This window comes from Sciurus vulgaris (genome assembly GCF_902686455.1).
Source record: "Sciurus vulgaris genome assembly, chromosome: 17".
Classification (NCBI taxonomy): domain Eukaryota; kingdom Metazoa; phylum Chordata; class Mammalia; order Rodentia; family Sciuridae; genus Sciurus; species Sciurus vulgaris.
In genome coordinates, this window is record NC_136478.1 from 48,789,476 (window position 1) to 48,813,204 (window position 23,729).

At 37.8% G+C, this 23,729-nt stretch overlaps 2 protein-coding genes and 1 pseudogene across 8 annotated transcripts in view; 1 reads left to right on the forward strand and 2 right to left on the reverse strand.

Moving 5' to 3' along the window:
- Positions 1 to 20,292, reverse strand: part of LOC306649168 (uncharacterized protein) — a 41,393-nt gene extending 21,101 nt beyond the window's left edge. The window contains exons 1-4 of one of the 6 annotated variants that reach the window (XM_079119928.1): positions 20,163 to 20,292; positions 18,698 to 18,748; positions 9,341 to 9,429; positions 7,743 to 7,869 (exon numbers count right to left, since the gene is read on the reverse strand). In XM_079119928.1, the coding sequence (XP_078976054.1) occupies positions 7,743 to 7,869; positions 9,341 to 9,349 (136 nt within the window). In that variant the 5' untranslated portion in view covers positions 9,350 to 9,429; positions 18,698 to 18,748; positions 20,163 to 20,292. The other 5 variants (XM_079119929.1, XM_079119930.1, XM_079119932.1 and 2 more) reach the window with 5 other exon arrangements.
- On the reverse strand, positions 4,285 to 5,396 carry LOC306647684 (eukaryotic translation initiation factor 3 subunit F-like; annotated as a pseudogene). Its single transcript has one exon. The product of its transcript is annotated as a eukaryotic translation initiation factor 3 subunit F-like (transcript).
- LOC306647653 (small ribosomal subunit protein uS7m-like) lies at positions 16,081 to 16,893 on the forward strand. The gene has a single exon (XM_079117177.1). The coding sequence runs from the start codon at positions 16,311 to 16,313 to the stop codon at positions 16,833 to 16,835; it is 525 nt and encodes a 174-aa protein (XP_078973303.1). The 5' UTR covers positions 16,081 to 16,310; the 3' UTR covers positions 16,836 to 16,893.
- Positions 20,293 to 23,729: the final 3,437 nt, after the last annotated feature.

Genomic DNA, 23,729 nt, shown 5'->3' on the forward strand with positions numbered 1-23,729 from the left:
AACTGCTTAGTAAGAAATGTGCAAACTCTTTTTGAAAAAATGAAACTACAGAAGAACACAAAAAAAGAAGCAGGTTTAGCATGTTCACAAATAGCAAGATTCAATAGCTAATACGTGAATTGTCTGCCAAATTTCTTGTAAAACAATTAACACTAAATAAAATATGACAACCATCCTTTTAAAAGTATGCCAAGTTTGAAAGAAAGAAGATCCTGAGGTACCACAGTAAATTCAGAATCAAACTAGAGAGGTAAACATGCTTTGGTAGTTATAGCTGTACTCAGGACATTTGCTGACTTTAATTGCCTAAAAGCTTACATCTTAATTCTCGAAATTAATTGCTTAAATCTTTTTTTTCCGGGCCGGGGTGGTGGGGGCATGCCACCAGGGATTTAACTCAGAGGCACTCAACCACTGAGCCACACCCCCAGCCCTATTTTGTATTTTATTTAGAGACAGGTCTCACTGAGTTGCTTAGCACCTTGCCGTGCTGAGACTGGCTTTGAACTCTGGATCCTCCTGCATCAGCCTCCAGAGCTGCTGGGATCACAGGCATGCACCACCCTGCCCAACGCTTAAATCTTACTTACCTGAAAAAACTACTGGAGAAATAGGCCTTGGGTCCACAAAAAAAGTAGGTATTATAAATAAACCTCTTTATAAAAGTGGAACTGTCCAACACCTACAATGCAGAGAAAGGGTGAAAAAAAAATCCATCTAGCCTTAAAGAAAAATGACAAGAAACATCTTAGACTTGGCCTAGACTACCAATGAAGTAGAAGGAAAAAAATGCTATGGTCTACAAGAGTCACATATCCAAGAAATGGAAAAATTAGACCTGTTTCTCAGAGATTGGAATAGTTAAATGACATAGAATGTAAATGCTTGAAATACATGAAGATATGAGACAAAAACCACAAGAAAGAGACCAAACCAGGAAAGGGAGAGACTTTCAATTTCTTGAAATCAAACAACATAATTATATTAAAATCTTAAAGAAAAAAAGATCTTAAAAACAGCCAGAGAAAACAGGTTATTTACAAAGGGAACAATAATGAAATAGATGACAGACTTATCAAGAGCCACAACAGAAGCCAAAAGACAGTAGGACACCTTCAGAGTGCTGAGAAAAAAATAATTATCACTGTAGAATTTTACACTCCATTAAACCATTAGGTAAGAATGACAGTATAGCAGGTTATTTTTCAAATAATAAGAGTATTTACTAAGAATAAGCCTTCACTAATGCATTTCATGATATATAAAATGACCCCAGGGGCTGGGGAGATAGCTCAGTCGGTGGAGTGCTTGCCTTGCATACACAAGGCCCTGGGTTCAATTCCCAGCACCACAAAAAAAAAAAAAAAAAAAACCAATAAAATGACCCCAGAAGGAATGCAGGATGAAAGAGGAATAATGTGCAAATAAAAGGTTAATTTTGAATAATTCCCCAAGCAAACATTATAAAACAAAGCAACGCCCACCACAGAAGTTTAAGAGAATGGAACTCAAATGCCAGATGACAATAACCTACTGGATGAGAGAAATCAATCAAAGTCAAAGTACTCTATCATACTTTATAATGTCCTGGGGGAAGACAACCATCAATTTACAAAGTCTAAAATTAACAAAGACTTAAGTCAAACAAACAACATTTATGTATTCATTAAATATTTAAGCCCATAAACAATATTTATTAAGTCAAACCAACAATGACAATGACTTAAGTACCCAAACAGGTAGAAATAGCCATAAAATACTTAAATTTAGCAGAAATGTTATTTCATTTTCTTTCTTCCTTTTTTTTTTTTTTTAAGTACCAGGGGTTTAATCCAGGGGCACTTAACCACTTAGCCACATCCCTACCCCTTTTTAATATTTATTTGGAGGGTCTTGCTCAGGGCCTTGCTAAGTTGCTGAGGCTGGCTTTGAACTGGCGATCCTTCTGTCTCAGCCCCAAGAGTTGCTGGATTACAGGCATGTGCCATTGTGCCCAGCTATTTAATTTTCTTACCTAACAACTGACGAAGATAACTTTAAGTGATAATATCCAGTGTTAATAAAAGTATAGAAAAAGAGCGGTACACTGCTGGCAGACTCCTGATTTAAATTCTACAACAATGAATATATAATTGACATAGAAATGTCAATTTTTCATCTCTCTATAGAACCTCAACTTACTGCTTCAGTGGCCACCCATTTATTTCATGGCATATACTATCCTTTATATCTATTTTCAACTTATTGGTCTTAAAATCCTAGCAGTGGAGGGAGGGCATGTGGCTGTTAGAAGACTGTGAAAACCAGCATGCAAACAAAATATTTTTAAGTGGGTTGAATAAAGTTCTAATATCCATTAAGATACTGAATATCTGCCAGGAGCAGTGGCACACGTGTATAATCCCAGCAGTTCAGGAGGCTGAGGCGGGAGAATCAAGAGTTCAAAGCCAGCCTGAGCTGAAACGAGGTGCTAAGCAACTCAATGAGACCCTGTTTCTAAATAAAATATGAAACAGCTGGGATGTGGCTCAGTGGTCATGTGCCCCTGAGTTCAATTCCTGGTACCTGCCCCCCAAAAAAGATATTGAATATCCATTAAATGTGTAAAAATTCAAATTACAATTAATAAAATTGTATTACAATTACTGTTATAATTAATAAAACTACAAAATTTTATTTTCATTACAAGGATTTAGGTGCACAAGATGAAAATTTAAAGATAATCTTTAAAAGTATATAAACAGTGGGCTGGGGTTGTAGCTCAGCAGTGGAGTGCTTACCTAGCACATGTGAGGCACTGGGTTTGATCCTCAGCACCACATAAAAATAAATAAATAAAATATACTGTGTCCACCTATGACTAAAAAAATTTTTTAAGTATATAAATAGTATATATCTTCCAAACTAAATACTGATTAAAAGAATAAAAAAGCATAGAAAATTAAAGAAAAAACAAAACGGAGACAAATCTAAGCTTATTGGCAATAACAATTAAATGGAGTGAACCTTAAAATTAAAAAAATTCTCAGATAATACTATATTGCAGTAGTTATCAAACATGTCTAAATAGTTGAATAATCTATGAAGTTTACAAATATAAGGACCTTTTGTCTTATGACCATGGATTATGATTTAATTGATCTGGGGTGTGGCTTGGGCTCTGTAGTTTTTAAGATGACCCCAACTTTTTAAAGTGCATGCAAGTTTAGAAACCATTTCCAAATTGTTTTCCAAAGTGGTTATGCCAACTGATATTACATATTACAGTACAAAGCACTTAAATACCAAACAGTTTTCTACTGAGACAGAATTTACAGACATATGGTTCATTTTTTTAAAGTACACAATTCTGTTTTTTTTTTATTATACTGATAGAGTTGTGCAATGATCTGATTTTTTTTTTTTAACATTTTCTTACCCTGAAGAGAAATTTGTCTATGCTTATTAGCAGTCACTTACCATTCCCCCACTCCTCACTATTCGTCATGTGTCACTGCCCCCCAAGGGTGGGCAACCAGTAGTCTACTTTATATGTCTACAGGTTTGCCTAGTATGGAATGCAACGATACAATGGGTAGATTTTTGTTGGCTTCTACTTAATCATGTTTTCAAGATTCATCCAAGTTGATGCATGTATCAGAACTTTAAGTTTCTATTGCTAAATAATATTCCTTTCTAAGGATATACCAAATTTTATCAGTGTCCAACAGTTCACGGACACTTGGGTTATTCCTCCTTTTTGGCTACTGTGAATAATGAAGTATAGAGCACTTTCATCTTCAAATGTTGCAAATGATTAGGAGTGTCAGATTTCTTCATTTTTGCCAATCTATAGCATGTGAAACATTAACTCACTGTGATTTTAATTTGCATTTCCACTTTTTCATATGCTTACTAGCTATTTCTCATTTCCTTCAACTGCCCAAAAATATCTTTTGTGGAATTTTTCTTATAAAATCCTTTCATATTCTGGTAACCAATTTCACTCCTGTCTATATGCATCTTAAGTATTTTCATCTAATTCACAGCTTGTTTTTCTACTTTCTTTTTTGTTTTTCAGTTGTAGACGGACACAATACCCTGGTTTTATTTATTTTTACGTGGTACTAAGGATCCAACACAGTGCCTTACACATGCTAGGCAAGCCCTCTGCCACTGAGCCACAACCCCAGCATATCTTTTACTCCTTTTTTTTTTTTTTTTTTTTTCTTCAGTTACAAAAGGTAGGGTGTGTTTATTCAGAGTCACAAGCAGTTGACGGACTCAGTGTGATTCAAGACCACAAAGAAACCATTTCTCCTCCATTCTGAGTGTAGGGTTGAAAGTCAGACTGGGAGGAGTTCTGCTTGGGGCCCATTCACAGGTTTACGAGTTTCTCATTGAGGGCAATCTGTGACTGTGAGACTGGCCAGGTTGGTCACCATCAGCAGGTCACTGATGTTGCTGTTCAGCATGGTCTGGAAGTTGTCAGGAACTATTTTGGGTACTTGGTTAACGAGGATCATCAAGAAGCGGCCCACAGTATTATCAGTTGACACCTTTTCGGACAGCACATCCTCTGCATACTGCAACACAGCACTCAGGGCATCCTGGATGCCAGCTGATACCCCTGCCACTTGTTACAAGTCACTAGAGAATCTGATCACTTGGTTGGGGCTGAAACAGGTCTTCATGATCAGGTCAACTCCAATGTGTTCAGTATCATAATATGCGTATTTCATTGTGAGAGGAATGTACATCATTCCCATGGTCCTCCCAGGGACACCCACTAAAGTGCTGATATAGGCCTTGATGCTCATGTGACCATTCTGAAGACTTGTGTCCATGGTAAGGTGAATGGGGTTAGGGGTCTCCCAGCTGTAGTACTCATGGATCAACAGAGTGCTCTGTCATGTCATGGCCTGTGGCATACCAGTCCAGGATGAGCTCATTTGGAGAGACTCGTGCAATTCATACATGTTCTCAGCAAATTCCATGTTGACAGGCACTTCATCTTCTGATTTACTGTATCACTGAAAAGCAATTGGTGACCACCACTGAGTGCTTGTCAGCAGTTGCCAGCACAGTTCCAATAACACAAGCAGTGCTGCAGTTGTGTTGATCATAACTGTCCACGATGGAGGCCAGAATGACGGGGTACAGCCTGACCACATGGTCGCAGGAAGAAGGGCACTGAGAGAGCAGGACCCGCAGGGAGGGCACAAGGGTCTGAGCTAGGGCTTGTGCTGAGACCAGGGTCTGGCCTGGTGTGCGGCCGCGATGTCTGAGGGTGAAGCTGGAGCTGCAGCATGAGCTAGTATGAGAGTTGGGGCTGGGGCTGGGACTGAGGTTGGGGCCAGAGGGGCGGGAGTACTTGTGGGTACTGCTGGTGGCCATCTTGTTGAGAAAGAGCCCATCTTCTACTTTCTTTATGACATCTTTTGATAGAGGATAATTTCATGCAAATTTATCAATCTTTTAATGATTATTTTAAAGAAGAGCAGAAACTTTAGAAAGTATTTATTTGGTTCTCTTTCAAATCTCTTCCTTATTCATTACTTGTCCTTTTTGTGATTTGTTTCTTTAAACATTAAACCTACAGCTTATATCTAATAATTCCAATATGAAAAGTTTTGACATTTAATCTGTTGTTTCTTTAGGTTATGTATCACTCATGTGTGACCTGTTTTCTTTCCAGTGTTATAATGTTTGTGAGCTCACCTTCTGCTGATCTTAATTCATGAGAATTCTAAAGGCCTCCTATTTTTCTCCAGAGAAGATTTGCATTTACTTTGGTTAGGAATCAGAGGGCACCACCTTAGAGAATAAAGTTTCAGCTTTTTTTTTTTTAATTTCTTGATTGTCTTTAATCAAGAAATTAATTCCATTTATCTAGAAGTGTTTTTCTGTTCCTCCTAAAACCAAGTTAATACCTATCCCAAGGTCTTAAAGTTGCTACTCTACCTACCTACAATTCTTTTTCCCCAGATACTGGTTTTATCATGTTCTTACTTTGTCAAGTCTTAGTTCAAACATACTCTTCAGATAGGCTTTTCCAAAATCTTCCTCTCTAAATTGGGCCACCACACTCCCCCTTATTATTTGCTTACCCTACTTCACTTTATTCATAGTACTTACCACTAACTGCTCTAGTTTTATTAAATAGATGTATACATACATATGTGCATATATATGTGTATATATGTATATACACACATGTATATATATATATGTGTACATGCATGCACATAAACGTGTTTTTTGTCTCCTTATTTATTCTGTATCTGTCCCACAAGAATTTAGATTCCAGCAGAGAAGGAACCTTGTCTAGGTCATTATTCCCCCAAAGCCTGCTTCAGACCCTTGGCACAGAATAGGCCTTCAATAAGTACTATGGAATAAATGAACACATTTGAAAAGGTGGAGACAATGACATTAAGTCTAAATTTTTGTAAATTTGAGAGCTGACTCCTTTACAGAATTGACACATGAGGCCCTGTTGATCCCCAGCACCAGAAAAACAAAGAATAGAAAAGGAAAAAAAAAAGAGAGAGGGAGGGGGAAAAAGGGGGTTATCACTGGGGAAGAAGTAGAGCCATCCTTTCCTTTGAAATTGGGAAGATTATAATAAGAGAACAACAGGTAAAAGAAATAGGGAATTGGTGAAATTCCATAGGGAGAACATACTGAAAAGTCCTGGCTTTTCTTCTCAAATCATAGCTCTTTTTTCCCATACAACACAGGCACTGCATGGGATTATATCAATAACTATAAAGCCTTCAGATGAACAAATAATGAAAGGGTAAGAGACAGTTATATTCCAGTGATGCAAGGAGTACAATAAAATGATCATCTAGGTCAGATCACTTATTAAAAGTTCTGATATAGGCTCTATTCCTTATCATAAAGCTATAGAAAAAAAAACTTTCTTAGACAATTATATATTTGTCCTAAGCTTTTTCCAATAAAAGATGATTCTAGCATTCATTCAATGTAAAATATTAAGTTTTTAACTAGCTAGTATTCAACTACTAAGCAAGTATAAGAGAATGTGTTTGGTAATATATTGTGTTTACTTGAATTGTTAATAAAATTCATTGATCCACTCTATCACTACACAAATCATATAAGCTCTTCTGATCTGAAAAACTATACATTCCTGCATCTGTTTTTTAAATTTGTGACTGGGGCTTACTAATTATTCAGAGCCCTTTCAGTGGATCTAAAGCAAAAAGTGTATAGCCTCTTTTTTCTGACAATATTTACAAGTGCCCCAGAATTCAAATCTAGCTCCTTGATCATCAAGGAAGCTAACAGGAAGATAGGTATCAGAAGGCAGCATTAAAGGCTTTCTCAAGGATAGAGAAGGTAATGGTACACTATAAAACTATTCTACTTTCCATAATTTCAAAACATTCCTTTCAGAGTAGTAAGAAATTTAGTCAAGTAAGGCATGGTGGTGCACGCCTATAATCCTAGCAGGTCAGGAAGCTGAAGCAAGAGGATCATAAGTTCAAAGCCAGCCTCAGCAATTAAGCAAGGCCTAAAGCAACTTAGTGAGACCCTGTCTAAAATAAATAAATCAACACACACAAATAAAGATGGGGATGTGACTCAGTGGTTAAGTGCCCCTGGGTACAATCCTCAGTATCACCCCCGTGCCAAAATAAAAGTAAATTATTTAAAAGCAGCCTTGAAATAATAGCAGAGAAAGCAGCCATTCTAAATCTAGATTCCGAGATACAAGCGATGGATATCCTTACCTAGGGACACCAAGTTGCTATAGTTTTCCAACATCACATCTCTATACAAATCCCTTTGGGCAGAGTCCAGGCATTCCCACTCTTCCTGAGAGAAGTCAATTGCAACATCCCTGAACATCACTGATCTCTGAAACAACAAACACAGTATGAGTTGTAGAAATAAATAAAATAGTTTTTCAGTGAAGGAGGAAGTGAAGAGGGGCATTTTACAAAGGAGGCAACAGAGAAAACAAACTAGGAAGTTTCTGACATGGGAGAGACAGTAAAGAAACGGGTGATTCTGAAATGCTAACATGTTCCTAATTATTCCTGTTGTATTTTTCCCTCATAAAGAACATCTCATTATACAGATAAGTCTTCAAATTAATAAAGTAAATGCAATGTCTCAATTAAAAGATGTAGCACATACAAGTATCCTGTAAAAATGTAAGTTGTCTACCATATATTTTATCACAAATGCAAATTTCTCTTTCTGTATTTAAGGAATAAGAAAAATAATTGGGAAAATATCCTGTAAAATCTTATAAAACAAGATTTTATAATATTAAAGAATTAATTGAAGTCTCATACTCATTATATCAGAATATTACCTCATAAAATATTTCCCATGTCACCAGTAACTTAATCTTTCTTAAAGGCTACAGAATAGCTCCATATAATGAATATATCTAACTTACTTAATAAGTGCTCATATTTGAAAATTTTAGGTTACATAAACTCACAAGTATTTCTCAGTTGCTAGTACTTTTTAGTTGTGCTTATAATTCTCACTAAGTTATGCAAGTGGATGATGATCTTTCTGTTACTATTCATCACTCCTAAATGTACCCTTTCCTCATTTTTCCCTATGGACACTGCACCACTAAGCCACAGTCCCAGTCCTTTTCATTTTTTTTATTTTGAGGGTCTCATTAACTTGCCAAAGTTGGCCTCAAACTTACAATCCTCCTGCTTCAGTTTCCCTAGTGGCTGGGTTATAGACATGTGCCACTGTGCCTGTTACCTTTTCTTCATTCTAACCGAGAGAGAGGTGGAAAAGCTAATCCAAGCATACATGTCTGAGATCAGCACACAATGTTGAATTTCAAAATGATTCAATTACCAGTGCTAATCAATTATACATTCTTCCCATTCAGTGCCTAAACACATGCCTAATTTTGAAAAAAATTTTGAAAAGCTAGAAGCCTTTCCCTTATAAATCATGAGCTCTTGCCACATATAGGACTGAGCCCAGTGAAGACCAACTCCCATCTTGTCTAACTGGGAGACTAGGTCTAAAGAGAAACTGAAGGATTTATCATGGGTGGTATCATTTAACATACTTCTCTATCATAAAATCAGAGAAATTTGCTTTTGTTACATCAGTTTTCCTTGTGTTCCTAGTCTACAGATGCTCAGAGGATTATTGAATAGGTATATAGGTTAGATTAGAAGTCCACAGTTATGGAAGACACTATTAGTTATAAGAATGGGACAAAATGGGGAGTATAGTTGCCAAGTGGGGTTAGTTAGGAAGGCAGTTACAGGAATAAGGAATGCTAAAACACATATGCCCTATAAAAAGTAACTAAAGAGGGTACAAAGAAATGCTGAGTCACCTGAGACATGATTTTTAGAGCTGCAAGAAATGACCATTCCTCTTCTGGGTTCCTATCTTAGTGTGGTGCAGAATATGGAAAAAGCAGAGCTGAGGAGGAGAAAACAGAACCATGAGACCAGGTTTTCTGCAAGGCTCCAAAGGATTAAATCAGAATTATCTATGTTGCTCTTTTCTTCCTGTCTCTTATTCCCACACCCAAAATATATATTAAGGGGGATAGACATAGATGCTGGTTCTTACCCCAGTCAAAATGAATGCTCTCTATAGTCAAAAGAAAACATAACTTCTCTAGCAATTTTGAAATGATAATATATCTATATATATTATATAAAAATAGATAATGACTTATATTTCAATATATTAATGAACATATATAACTACATTATATTGAATAAACTTCTATTTATAAGATGAAAATATTTGACTATTTTTGGCACCTTTTACTTATATTTGGCATTTTGAAACAAAAGCTAAAAATGTGTATGTGTGTTCAGGTGTATGTGTAGAATATACAGAAATGCATTACCTACAAATAGAGCAAATATTTGTTGCTGGAAAGTTAAATATTTAAAGCAATGTTGCCATCAGTGCTGTGACTTTTTGAAATGGCGAAAAATATCTCAGTACATTTCTCAACAAAATGAAATACAAACTTTCCTCAAAACATAGTTGCATTCACGGAAAATTCACCTAACAATAAAACCAACCAACAAAAAGATAATATATCAATTTAGCCTTTACAAAAAAAACTCACAAAAATGCTTTAGGTGAGAGCTTTCAGATCCAAATAATTATAAACACATTTTTTCCAGCTATGGTCCTCATTGTGTCATAGACAATTCTTTATTGTGTACTAGAGAACATCTACAGCAGAAGTTGGCAAATGACTGCCCATCAAGTAGTTTTGTAAATAAAATTTTATTGGAGTACACTTATACTCATTTTTAAATGTATTATCTTTAGCTACATTCACACTGCAGTGGTAGAGCTGAATAGCTGCAAAAGAGATCATCTGGCCCACAAAGCATAAAATATTTACTATTTAGCCCTTCATAGAAAAAGTTGGGTTAATCTCTGATCTAGATCTATGACCTCAAAGCTAGAAGCCTTTCCCTTCAACCGGTTATTTTAACATTCGAAAGCACCCAAAAATATTTCTTAAATATCCCACTTAGAGAATTACTGCCACTGCAGAGAATCACTGATACTCATAGGTGTCCAATAAATATTTAACTGGAATTTCCATTTCTTCCACATCTAGCAATGTACAAGAGATAACTCGGCCCATTCTAACAATCACAAAAGAAACTCGGATAAAATGAAAAATCATAATGTCTTTTAATTCACCAGAGAGGTAGAAACACAAATTTAGATAAGTTGAACTTCAAAAGTGCTTCAAAAGGGGCTATACACAGACACTCCATTCTTGGTTGGACTTAAACTAAATTGTATTAGGAATAGTACACACCTTTCAATAAAAGAGAGACAAGAAAAGCAAGTTCAGTCACCTATATGCTTTTTATAGGAATACAATTTAAATATAAAAACATGTATGAATTGAAAGTAAAATGGTGAGAAAAATGCTACATTAATACTAAGCATAAGAATGCTTGTGTGCTTGTATTAATACAAGACAAAAGAGCTATCAAGACAAAGAGTAATACTGGGGATAAGGAAGATCAATCCATCAAGACACAGCAATCTTCAATGTATAGATAAATGCTTCAAAATACATGAAACTAAACTGAACTGTAGGAAGAGCCAAATCCACAATCAATTAGAAATTACATTTTAGAAGCCAGGTGTGGTGATGCACTCCTGTAATCCCAACTACTCAGGAGACTGAAGCAGGTAGATAACAAGTTTGAGATGAGCCTGGACAACTCTAGTGAGACCCTATCTCAAAATAAAGGGCTGGGGAGGTAGTCAGTGGTATAATGGCCCTGAATTCAATACCCAGGACTGCCAAAAATATCTTGGAACTGGGCTCAGTGATACACGCCTACACTCCCAGCGACTTGAGAGGCCAAGACAGGAGGATCGCTTGAGCCCAGCAGCACAAGACCAGTCTAGGCAACATAACAAGACTCCATCTCCAAAATAAACAAGCAAACAAACAACAACAAAAAAAACAATATTAAAAAAAAGCTAGAGAAAAAAAACAGAACAAATTAACAACAAAAAATATCAATAACAATATAGAGGATTTATATAAGATTATATCAAGTTCCTTGACATAATTGATACACAATAGAATGCCACATGTGACCGTCAAAAGCTGTGCTAGGCTGAGCTGGAGAGAGTGGAGTTGCCAGGTATCAGGACAGTTGAGTAAGGCAACAAGCCAAAATGAAAGTAACAGTCCAATCTTTAATTATTTACTGATCATTAGCAAGAGGCTAATCCAGAAAAAGCAGCAACTCCTGAAATGTTCAAGTTTCCCCCACAGAATAGCACTAATACAGGGAATCATACTGCCAAGGGAGCAGGAATGAAAGGCTTCTGGCATCTTATGGACTAGGAATAGGGGAGTGGGATAGGGACGGGTAGGGTAGGAGTAGGTAAGTACTGATTCACAGTGGGAAAAAATGTCTCCATGCTTTTACCTCTTTCCCTCCATAAGGATGTCTTGGCTAAAGTGCCTCCTAATAGAGGGGCCTGGGATAGAAATGCAGACAAGCATAAGAGCATGAATGGCCAGGAGTGCTTGAGTCCTTGACTTCAACTTTCTTTGGAAACTGCAATGTAGTCAATGTATACTCAGTCTGGTAAGGGGAGAACAGTTTTCTCCTGCAAGGATAGCTTTTGGTGGAGCCTAAGAGTTCACACATCCAATTTTGGAAGAAGCCAGACTCCTTAACAACTATAGAAAGTACAGATCTGTTTTTTTAAATATTTTTAGTTGTAGATGGACACAATATCTGTATGTTACTTATTTTTATGTGGTGCTGAGAATCGAACCCAGTGTTTCACACATATGCTCTACCACTGAGCCACGACCCCGGCCCAAAAGTATATTATTTTCAAGAACACATGGAAAGGTCACCAAATAAATGAGATACTAAGTCACAAAACAGGAATGAATAAATATTTTAAAATGGAATGATGTAGAGGATATTCTCTAGTCTGTGTCCACACGTTATTCATAAAGAAACTAATAAAAATCAGAGGTATAGAACAAGCTCCAATATTTAGAAATTTAACATACTTATATATAAGCCATGGTTCGGAGAAGAAATCATAAAATATGTTGAACTAAAAGATTACAGAAACACACTTATCAAATTTTGTGGCCTGAAATTAAAGCAGTATTTAGAGGAAGATTTATAGTTTTAAATGCTAATGGTGTACTAGGAGAAAAAGGAAAGTGAAAGAACAATTTAGACTCTAATGTTAAGAAGTTAGCATGCAATTTAATTTGATTTAAGGGGGGATGACTCCCTTCACAAAAATATCACAGTCCATGAATGCAGAAGAAATGACAGAAGTAGAATAACCCCCGAGAAAATAAGATATCAATGGCTGCTAAAGGAAATCACATAAAGGACAACAACCAAAGACTATGTACATCACCACGTATGAAGGATTTGTGTAAAACAAACAAACCTGAACATGATTAAGTCTTTATAAATATATACAAGAAGTGCGGGCCAGAAGAAGATGTTAAATTAAATCACAGGCAATCAGCAAAATCTAGAAAATGAGTTTCTCCATAAGGAACTCTGTGGAACTTGCAAGAAAGGAGAGTGGAATTACCCACAGATTCAAAAACTTTTAAGAAATCTATCACACTACATAAATAAATGGAGGGTTGGGGATGTAGTTCGGTAGTAGAGCACTTGCTGAGCATGCACAAAGCCCCAGGTTCAATTCCCTTACTGTCAAAAACAAACAGACATTGTTCAGATCTTGATTCTAATAAAATGTTTTAAAAAATTATGTACAACAGGGAAATTTAAACACTGGCTTTTTGATGACATTACAGATAATGAGGTTTTTTTCTTTAGAGTAGTGATGAGACATTTTATACACTTTATTTAAAAAGATTTGGCACGGCATGGTGGTGCCGGCCTATAATCTCAGCAGTTCTGGAGGCTGAGGCAGGAGGCCTCAGCAACTTAGCAAGACTCAGTGATGTCCTAAGCAACTCAGCGAGACCCTGTCTCTAAGTAAAATATGAAAAAGGGTTAGGGATTAAGTGCCCCTGGGTTCAATCCCTGGTACAAAAAATAGTTTTATCTTCCAGATATATGTATTCAAATATTTATGAATGCAATGATATATCTGGAATTTTCTTCAAGAAAACCTACGCAGTGGTTGGGAATGTGGCTCAGTGGTAGAGTTTTTGCCTTGCATGCATGAGGCCCTGGGGTCATTCTCTAGCACTGAAAGGAAAAAAGGGGGGGAGCAGAAGAGCTATATATTAAATATGTTTACCCACAAATTCATATTTGTTGAAGCTGAATAATGGGTAAAATACATGGGGATGCACTGCACTATACTTTTACTTTTGTATGTTTTGATTTTTTTCTATAAAAAAAGTTTTTAAAATCCCTGAAAGATGGAGTATACATGTGATCAGTGATTTATTTCAGAAGACACCAATTTTTCAATAACTGCTGTTTTCTTTTTGTATTTTAAAAATTATACCCGTGAACATGTTCTACTTTGATATCAGAAAACGCAGCTTCCTGAAATCCTAAAAAAGGATATATAATAGTTTTAAAAATGAAATTCTTAGCCTGGGGATATAGCTCAGTACATGCCTTGCATGTGCAAGGCCCTGGGTTTGATCCTCAGAACTAAACTAAAAGAGAAATAGAGAAGGAGAAGAGGAGAGAGATTGTCACCAAATTTGTAGAAAAAAACAAGATTTAACAGAAGAAATTCTAATAAAACTTGTTTAAAATTAGGTAATGGAGCTGGGAGTGGTGGCACATGCCTGTAATTCCAGCATCTTGGGAGGCTGAGGCAGGAAGATCATGAGTTCAAAGCCAGCCTCAGCAATGGAGGTGCTAAGCAACTCAGCGAGATCCTGTTTCTAAATAAAAAATACAAAATAGGGTTTGGGATGTAGCTCAGTGGTTGAGTGCCCCTGAATTCAATCTCTGGTACCCCCCGGCAAAATTAGGTAATAGAAGAAAACATGGGGAAAAAGAAAAATGAATGTAACAGTTTATTTAGCATTAATATTATTGCACATGGGACTGAACCCAGGGGTGCTTTACCACTGAACTACATTCCCAGACCTTTTCATTTTTTAATTTTGGGACAGGATCTCATTAAATTGCCTAGGCTGGCCTTAAATTGTGATCATCCTGTCTCAACCTCCCAACTTGCTGGGATTTTAGAGGTGTGTGACACCATACGTGGTTACCAATTTTATTATTTTTCAGAATTATGATTCAGGTAGTTTATGCCAAATGTATTAAACTAAAAGTAGGTCACATCTAGAAATCTGCCCCAAAGATAAGAAATCGTCCCCAAAGATAAACTAATAAAAAACAAATATATAGTTACTGATTGCTACATTATGCAATGGCAAAACACTGTTTAAAAAAATGCCTATCCATAGGAGACTCACTGAATAAATTATTATACCCAAACAACAGAATATGCAGCTATAAAGAAGAATGAAGAAGCTCTTTACAAGCAGCTATATAATTATCTCCAGGAAATATTAGATGTGTGAAAAAAAGAAGGTGTAGAATAGTATATGTCAAATGCTTCCTTTTAATTAAGAATGCAGAGATAAAACTGCATAATTCACACATACAAACACATTCACATAAACATACACATGTATGTATATATAATTTTTTTTCTGGGCTGGAAATTTGAACCCAGGGCCTTGTGCTTATGAGACAAGCACTCTACCAACTGAGCTATATCTCCAACCCCAATATATAATTTTTTAAAGAAAAAACAATGAGAAGTACAGGCAGTTAGTTATAGAGGGAAGAAGGAAGCAGGGTGGAGGAAATAGGAATTGACACAGGCATGTCCAAATTCACCATGTTCTATGGCTTTGCCCTTGTAAATGTGTAAATGTGTTACATAATCTGAAAGCAAAATAAATCTGAGTAGGAAGAAAGCAATCCCTAAAACTGGAAAGCAAAATGAAACAAATGAGTCTAACTGTGTCTTAAACTGGTAGCTTAGCCATACAAGGGGTTTTAGTTTAGGTGATTTTAAAAACACAGTAATTTTTTAATTTAATAATGATTAAACATCCCGAGTGGGTTATCCTAGTCAACTCCAAGCGATCTTGATAGTTTTTCTGTATTTACATGGCTAGTAAAAACACTGGTATGGTTATTTTAAGATTCTTTCTCTCTCTCAATCCAAAAGAAGGCAGGAAAGATGGGAAAGGAAATAAAAAGCAAATGGGACAAATATAAAACAAATAGTAAGATAATGAATATGAACCAAACCACATCAATAATCACACAAAATATAAATGATTTGAGTACTTCAATTAAAGATTACCAGCTGAATACAGTGGGGCACACCTGTAATCCCAGGATTACAATCATGATTCTGAGTTCAAAGCCAGCCTCAGCAACTTAGTGAGGCCCTAAGCAACTCAGCAAGACCCTATTTCTAAATATAATATTAAAAATGGCTGGGGATGTGGCCCAAAGGTTAAGCACCCCTGGGTTGAATCCCTGGTTCAAAAAAAAAAAAAAAAAAAAAAAAAAGATTGCCAAATTGGATAAAAACACAAAATCCAATTATATGCTGTCTACAAGAAATACATTTGCAGGCTGCCCCCGGCACTGAAGGCTCTGTGAGGCAGGTCGGGCTTGTCGCCGGGTGTGCTGCGAGCTGTCTGTTCGCTTCTAGGGCAAACCCAGGTGAGGTGGAGCCGCTATGGTCCTGAATTCAGGGATCCCCTAATTGACAAAGAACAATACTGCAAGCCTGTGGCTGAGCTCACCGAGGAGGAGAAATACGACCAGGAGCTCATGAAAACTCAGCTCATCAAAACTGCCCCAGCAATGAAAACAAGCTCTGTGTTTGCAGACCCGGTGATCAGTAAATTTACCAAAATGATGATGAAAGGAGGAAACAAAGTACTAGCCAGGTCTCTCAGGAACCAGACTTTGGAATGGGTGAAAAGGAAGCAGTTCAAGAAGTATCATGCTACTTCTGGAAAGGAACAGGCTACCATTGAACACAATCCCTATACCATCTTCCACCAGGCACTGAAAAACTGTGAGCCTGTAATTGGGCTGGTACCCATCCTCAAGGGTGGCCATTTCTACCAGGTCCCCCTGCCCCTAGCTGACCGATGGCGCTGCTTCCTAGCCATGAAGTGTGTGATCACTGAATGCCAAAAGAACAAGCACCAGCGAACACTGATGCCCCGAAAGCTGTCACATGAGCTGCTGCAAGCCCTTCACAACCAGGGCCCCGTGATCAAGAGGAAGCACAACATGCACAGGACGGCCACGGTGAACCGAGCCCTGGCCCACTACCGTTGGTGGTAGAGGGAGAAGAAAGGTTCCCAGTGGAGCCCAGGGTCTCTGCCACAAAAAAAAAAAAACCTCTGAGCCACTGTTCTGTTGAAGAGCAGCTATGGTTAAGGATGTAGTTCTTTGCGGTGCTGGGGTTTGAACCCAGGGCCTTGTGCTTACAAGGCAAGCACTCTACAAACTGAGTTATCTCCCCAGCCCAGGATGTAGTTCCTTTATGAAGCAGGACCTTCACCTTCTTTGCCTATTGATCATCTTTCTTTGGGGTTAGAACTGGCTCTCCCTGCCCCATTTCTTTGTAAAAAAGGAACATATCAACTTAGGGATTTTTCTCCAAGAAACTCAGGCCCTAGTCTTTTCTTCTCTCACCTTGGAGTGGACCTTTAGATGATATGAAAGGAAGCAATTTTTGTGTCAGAAATTATTTATTAGAAAATCTTTAATCTTAACTAGTGTAACACAGTATATAAGAACTACCATTCATTAAAACTGACTGGAGGATTAAAAAAAAAGAAACGCATTTGCAGTATCAAAACACAAATAGGTTAAAAGTAAAGGATAAGCTGGCTGTGGTGGTACATGCCTATAATGCCAGCAACTCAGGAGGCTTAGACAGGAGGATAGCAATTTCAAGGCTAGCCTGGGCAACTTAGTAAGACCATGTCTCAGAAAAATAAAAAAGAGCTGTGAATATAGCTTGGTAGTAGAATGCCCCCAGGTTCAATTCCTAGTACAGAGAACATATGTATATGACATACCATGCTAACACTAATGAAAATAAAGCTGGAGTGCTTGCTTTAAATATCAGCAAAGGAGATATTCAGACAAAGAACATTATCATGGACAAAGAAGAACATTTCATAAGAAAAAAGGGTTAATTCACCACTGGGACATAAATTTGAGACTTCTATGTACCTAATAACATAGTTTTAAATAGGTGAAGCAAGAACTGATAGAAACTACAAGGTGAGAAACATAAATCCAAGAAATGAAACCAGTAAAGATATTGAAGATTTAAACAATACTATAGATCTACTGGAACTAGCTGACAATTATAAAACATTCTACCCAGCAACAAAGGAGAATAGTCTTTTCAAGTGCACACGGAACATTAAGATGCCTCAAATTCTAGGTCATAAAACAAATTTTAATATATTTAAAAGGATTCATATCACACAAAGTGTATTCTCTGAACACAACGGAATAAAATTGGAAATCAATAGATCTCTCTGGAAGATCCTCAAACTATTTGAAAATGAAATAACAGGGACTGGGGGTGGGGGGCTATAGCTCAGTGGCAGAGCACCTGCCTAGCACATGTGAGGAGGTTCAATCCTTAGCACAACATAAAAATAAAACAAATGAAATAAAGGCATGATGTCCATCTACAACAAAAACAAAATTTTTTTAAAAAATGAAATAACACACATTAAAATAGCCCAAGAGTTAACAAATAAACCAAAAGACAAAAAGTATTCTGAACAGACAGCAGAATAATGAAACAAGATTGGCAAATGACACCTTTTGAACTAGGCACAAAACGGTTCATTACACTCTTATTTCTGTTTGAAAATTTCAAACAAACCCAAAGCAAACCCCAAAAAAGGTTTAAAAATGAATGTTGTTGTATCGGAAATAAAAATAGAGGTCTCATTTTCAAAACCATGGATATCAAATCCATTCTTCCTAAATTTAACCACTACTGGGAAGTATCCTCACAGTTAATTGCACATTTTTCTTGCTCTCAACCTGCAAAAAATTGCTTTGTCCTTCCACCATCTAAGATTTAAGTAGGAAATTGCAAAAAGAAAACAAAGATTCCTGTGTCCTGAAAACACAAAGACAGTTCAAGAAACAAAGAGGCAATATATACTCACCTTGAACTTTGCTTTTGAGTGTGTGACAGTCATTCTTTCCTCCTTTTGTCTCTATTCTCAGAAAAAGAAAATGGAATGAGACACTAGGATTTACTTGAGTTATACTCTAAATTAGAACACACCCTCATCCTCTATACCACAATCTATCCCTCTTTATCAGAAAGGCAAGTTAAAAGGAGATTACAACACTTTTGCACCTTTTGTATCAAAAAGGGCCCAAGCTGTCTTGAGCCAGAATTTACTTCTGGATTCAAAGGTGTCCACTGGCGACTGAGCACTGCAGTGGCTTATCAGAGGTTCTAAAGACTGTCCTTGGCTCTTTCATCACTCCCTCTGCAAGCATTCCCACTCCTGGAACCCTGCTCTATTTCCAAGTGACCAGTCCTGAAGGTGCTATCAGCTCTAAAATTCTCAAGATTAGGTCTGTGGCTGGGAAATAACTCCTTTTCTTTACACACAGGCTCAAATTTCTAACTTCCTTTTTCCTACCATTTCTTTGCATCCAATTCCTTAGGGCTATAAAGTTAAAGAGAGATGACCTGGAAGAAACTCAATTTAGATTCCAAGGTGAACCAAGGATCAATACAGAAAAGAAGAAATTCAGGCCATGTGTGAAATGGGTAGCCACGGTGGTCAAAACGGGTCAAGTACTTAAGTTCTCAGAGCTGCAAAAAGACACACGGGACTCATGATCCGCAAGACTCCACTCCAGCATGTACCCCAGAAATACCAAAACGAAATTTTTTCATTGTACCCCACTAAACTCATGTAAGATCACAGAATATAAAATACACGAATGACCACACAAAGTCGCACAGAATGACATTTCCATAGTCACAACAGCCAATCACAATCATCAGTTAGGTTATTGTGTTATGGCATCTATTCTTAAAGTCCAGTCAGACACGGGGCATGAACACAAGCACAACCAAGCTCCTGAACAGGTACCCACAGCCCTAGACGCCCTTTCAGAGCGACACTTTTGCTCTCTTCTCACAGTCAATAAACGGTCACGCAGACTTCCAGTACACACTTGGCACACAATCAGCCACTCAAACACAACTAAGTTCAGGTCCAGGAAACACGCAGTCATAAACACTGTCTCAGCAACGCTGCCATACACATCAACCTCACCGGCGAACCCCAAACACAGGATACCAGGCACACACACGCACAAAATGACGCGAGCAACCCAAACACTGCCACAACAGCCCTACCGGCTATATACGAGGTACGCAATCACAGAGTCACATACGCCGATCTCCTGTCATAAACCCTCAGTCACAAACGACTCACACGAACGCTCAGACACAAACCACCGTCGCGCACGCTCATTTGTCTACACAATCACCAATACCAGGCAAGCTGTGGTGCGCTCACAAAACCGCCGGAGACACCGCCGCACACGCAATTCCTGCGACGCCCCCTCCGCGCGTTTCCGCCCCAGCATCTCGGACACTCTTACCTTCATAGACGTGCACTTCAGCCGTCCAGGATACGGCGCCCGGGTTCTAAGTCCGATCTCTGGGTCGCCCGCCCGGGGTGCAGAACAAGCGCCCCCACAGACACGGCCCTCTCTCGAGGCTAGGAACCGCGCCCCCCGCTCTCCGCAACTCTCGCGAAGAAACGGAAATGAAGCCGAGTTCCGCACGAAGTGGCTCTGGGAAAAGTAGTCTAGGGCCAGGAAGGCAGTGGCGGGCCTGCCAGGACGCTAGGGGGCGCGGTCCACTCACCCTCTGCAGATTCGATGAGCCAGCCTCCGGAACCCTCTCTTCCCCAGCGCCGCGCCCGGAGCCTTCTGGGAGTTCCCGCCGGCGCTCGATGCGCAGGCGCCGCGCGCTCAGTTCGAACCGTGGGCGCGGAGTGATCCCGAATTTCTTCCTTGTGTGAATGAGTGTGGGACCTGCCAGCCGGGCAGGTGAAGTGAAGGACCCCGAGTGGTACCAGGAGACTTGGTCAGAACCTCGGATTTGCCCGGCACCCTCTGTGCGTGCCTCTCCATGCTCCTGGTGTGTGTAATCGCGACTCTCAGGCGGACTGGGAGTCTCAGTGACCTTGAGTATGGTTGTATTTCTGCCTGTGTGATTCTTCCTGTGCTTTTGGGTCTGAGTTGATTTGTAATTGAAGCTGCGTTGCAATGGGACTTTAAAACTGTGTGGAATTGTCTGACAAAGAAAGAGACCTCTGCCATAGCGGTTTGTGAAGGGTGTCTTTTTCTGGTTTTTGGGTCCGTAATTGAGTAGCTGCTGCTGGTTTGTGTTGTAAAGATGTGCACAATCTGTGTGTGTCCGCGTGCTTGTATTTCAGTGTGTCTATAGGGGTTCAACTAGCAACCGAGCCTGCGGCTGACAGTGAAAAAAAAGGTCGTTATTTCTTCCTTGAATACCGATTTGATGATCTGGAAATGGTAATCTATCTGAAAAGTAATTTAGACATTTATTAGCGCAAATACATGTACTGTAGGGAAGAATGAAAAGTCAACTTAGATTTTTTTATTTTTTCAAATTCAGTCTTCGGGTAACTTCTTCCTCAATAATTATTTTCTGTTATTAGAGGGACACAATTGTTAAGGTTGAGGAGCTGTTGAGTAATAAAATAATAAACCTTTATACACACAGGAAGAGTAAATTTTAGTAACGTACAGCATTAATCGGATTTTCTGAATTCTAGGTTAAACATTTGCCCCCGTTGTCTGATGAGCAAATCTTGGTTTACAGAGAGAAAGGAACTTAAGGCTGGATTATAAGCATGAACTTTTCACTTACTTAAGACCTCATGGCCATTTTCAAAAAATAATCACAAGCTTGTGAACTTCCAGCAAGGAGATAGAGGTAATTCCACTCCTTCACAAGGGTGGGAGTGCTGATAAAACTTGCTCTGACTTTCAGGACTGTACACCACATACTTTTGTTTCCAGTACTGTGATTGGAGTTTGATGATCTAGATTACTGACTGAACCTTGTGTGTTCAGAAATAGCTGTGTGTGGGGGGGGGGGGGGGGGAGGGGGGGAGTCTAATTGCACGGATTTAGTGTAAGTCAAAGAGGAAAAAAAAGAGTTATGTCAATATATATGGGAGATATATATTGGCTTTTGTTTTTTTAAGAGATGATAAATATATTCTGGTTTCAATTTGGATAGTATACATTAATCTCAAGCCACATCTCTGATTCTGGATTATCTTTTGGCTTTTGAATAGTTATGAAGAATACTTGCAAGGAAAAGGAAGCTATCATTTAAAAATGAAAAGCAGAAATTGATAACCTGAGATGAGTAGATTCCGTGTGAATGGGCTTCTTGTATATTAAACTTGTGATATTTTATATATGTTGATATAATGTGGTTACTTCAATAGAAAGTATGAGGGTTTATTAGACTCATGAAAAGGCACTTTAACCCCAAAATGTTAAGACCATTGGAAAACAGACTGCAGGAACTGAGGACATTTTTTTGTATACTATGTAAATTAGTATAAGTATAGTATTATATTTTTTAGAGGTTTATACCTCAAATTCCTTTCAGTGGTAACCTTTGGTGCAAAAGGAGAGGATTTAGTCTAAGGACAGATGAGTAAATGTTGAAGGGAATGTAAGCATTGCTGATCATTTTTCTCTCTGTAAACAAGGAAAGCTTATTAAGGAAGTGAGGCAAATAACCTAAATGGTAGAAGCAGACAAAAAAAAAAAAAAAAAAAACTTAGGACTAAAAGATAGAGGAATACTTGTGCAACAACTTTTCATAATCCTGATATGCCAATTTTTTTCTGAACTGTCAGTTCCTGATTTATATCCTTAATCTCCTTAATCTTGCAGACCTTTAAGAATATTTAGTTCTTCAGCCCAGCAACTGGATTCATCCTAGTGGGAGTGGCTGCCCCTAAATAGCATTGATAATTATGGTCTCTTTCCTGGCACTGAATCATTTTCTTTGAAATTCTTTGTAGGTATTGGCAGATGATTTTGACCTTTTTCCAATAGATTGGGTTTATACCAATGCATAGTAGTTAGGCATTAAGCAGTAGTCCTGGGAAAGCGTTTGAGGAACTATGGTATTTTTCCCTGAGTGTTTATTTTGAAAACTGCTTAAAGATACAAGAAAATTAAAAGAAAACATAATAATATACAGTGTTTATCCTTTACCTAGATTTACCGGTTTTTAACATTTTGTACCATTTGCTTAATCTCTATGTATTCACATATTTTTATTTTTTGCTCTTGCAGTTTATAAGTATTCATCACTATTTCAACATGCATCTCTTTAAAAACGAGGTTGTTTCTTCCTGTTGTAACATGAAGACATAAAAGTTTTTTAAATGATTCTTAATATAAAATTTATAATCCATTTTTAAACTTCCTCAGTTGTTTCCCCATGTGTTGTATTCTCCATCTGTATTTTTAAAAATTGGTCCACGATCCCAAGAAAAGCCATACATTGCATTGAATGGGCCTCTCTTTTTAATTTCTTTAATCTAGAGCAGTATTCCCCTTACCTATTTTTTAATTTCAGGACAACTAGATTTGTGTGTGTGTAGTACTGAGGTTGGAACCCAGGGCCTCCATACATGTTAGGCAAGCACTCTATCACTGAGCTATATCCCTCATGACAACATTTTTGAAGAGTGGAAGAATTGAGAATATTTATCTTATAGAATGTCCAACATTCCAGATTTATTTGGTTGTTCTGACACAATTATGTTGTTTAAATTATATTTGGCATGAGTACTATGGGTGGTGGTGTATTCTTTAAATAATACCACATCAAGAAACACATAATTATAGTTTGATCCATTATTGGTGATTCTAAATTTGATCACTTTGGTCCAAGTACTTTGTACACCTGATTTCTCCATAGTAAAAGATACCTTTGTTTTCTTCATTGTCAATAAGTAATCTGATGGGATACTTTGAGACCATTTCACATATAACCTCTTACTTGATTGTGTGCCAAATAAGCTTTATTTGCAAAAACAGGAGTGCAAGGATTTGCCTGTGGGATGTGGCTTGCCAAAGTCTGTTCTAGGATATATATATATA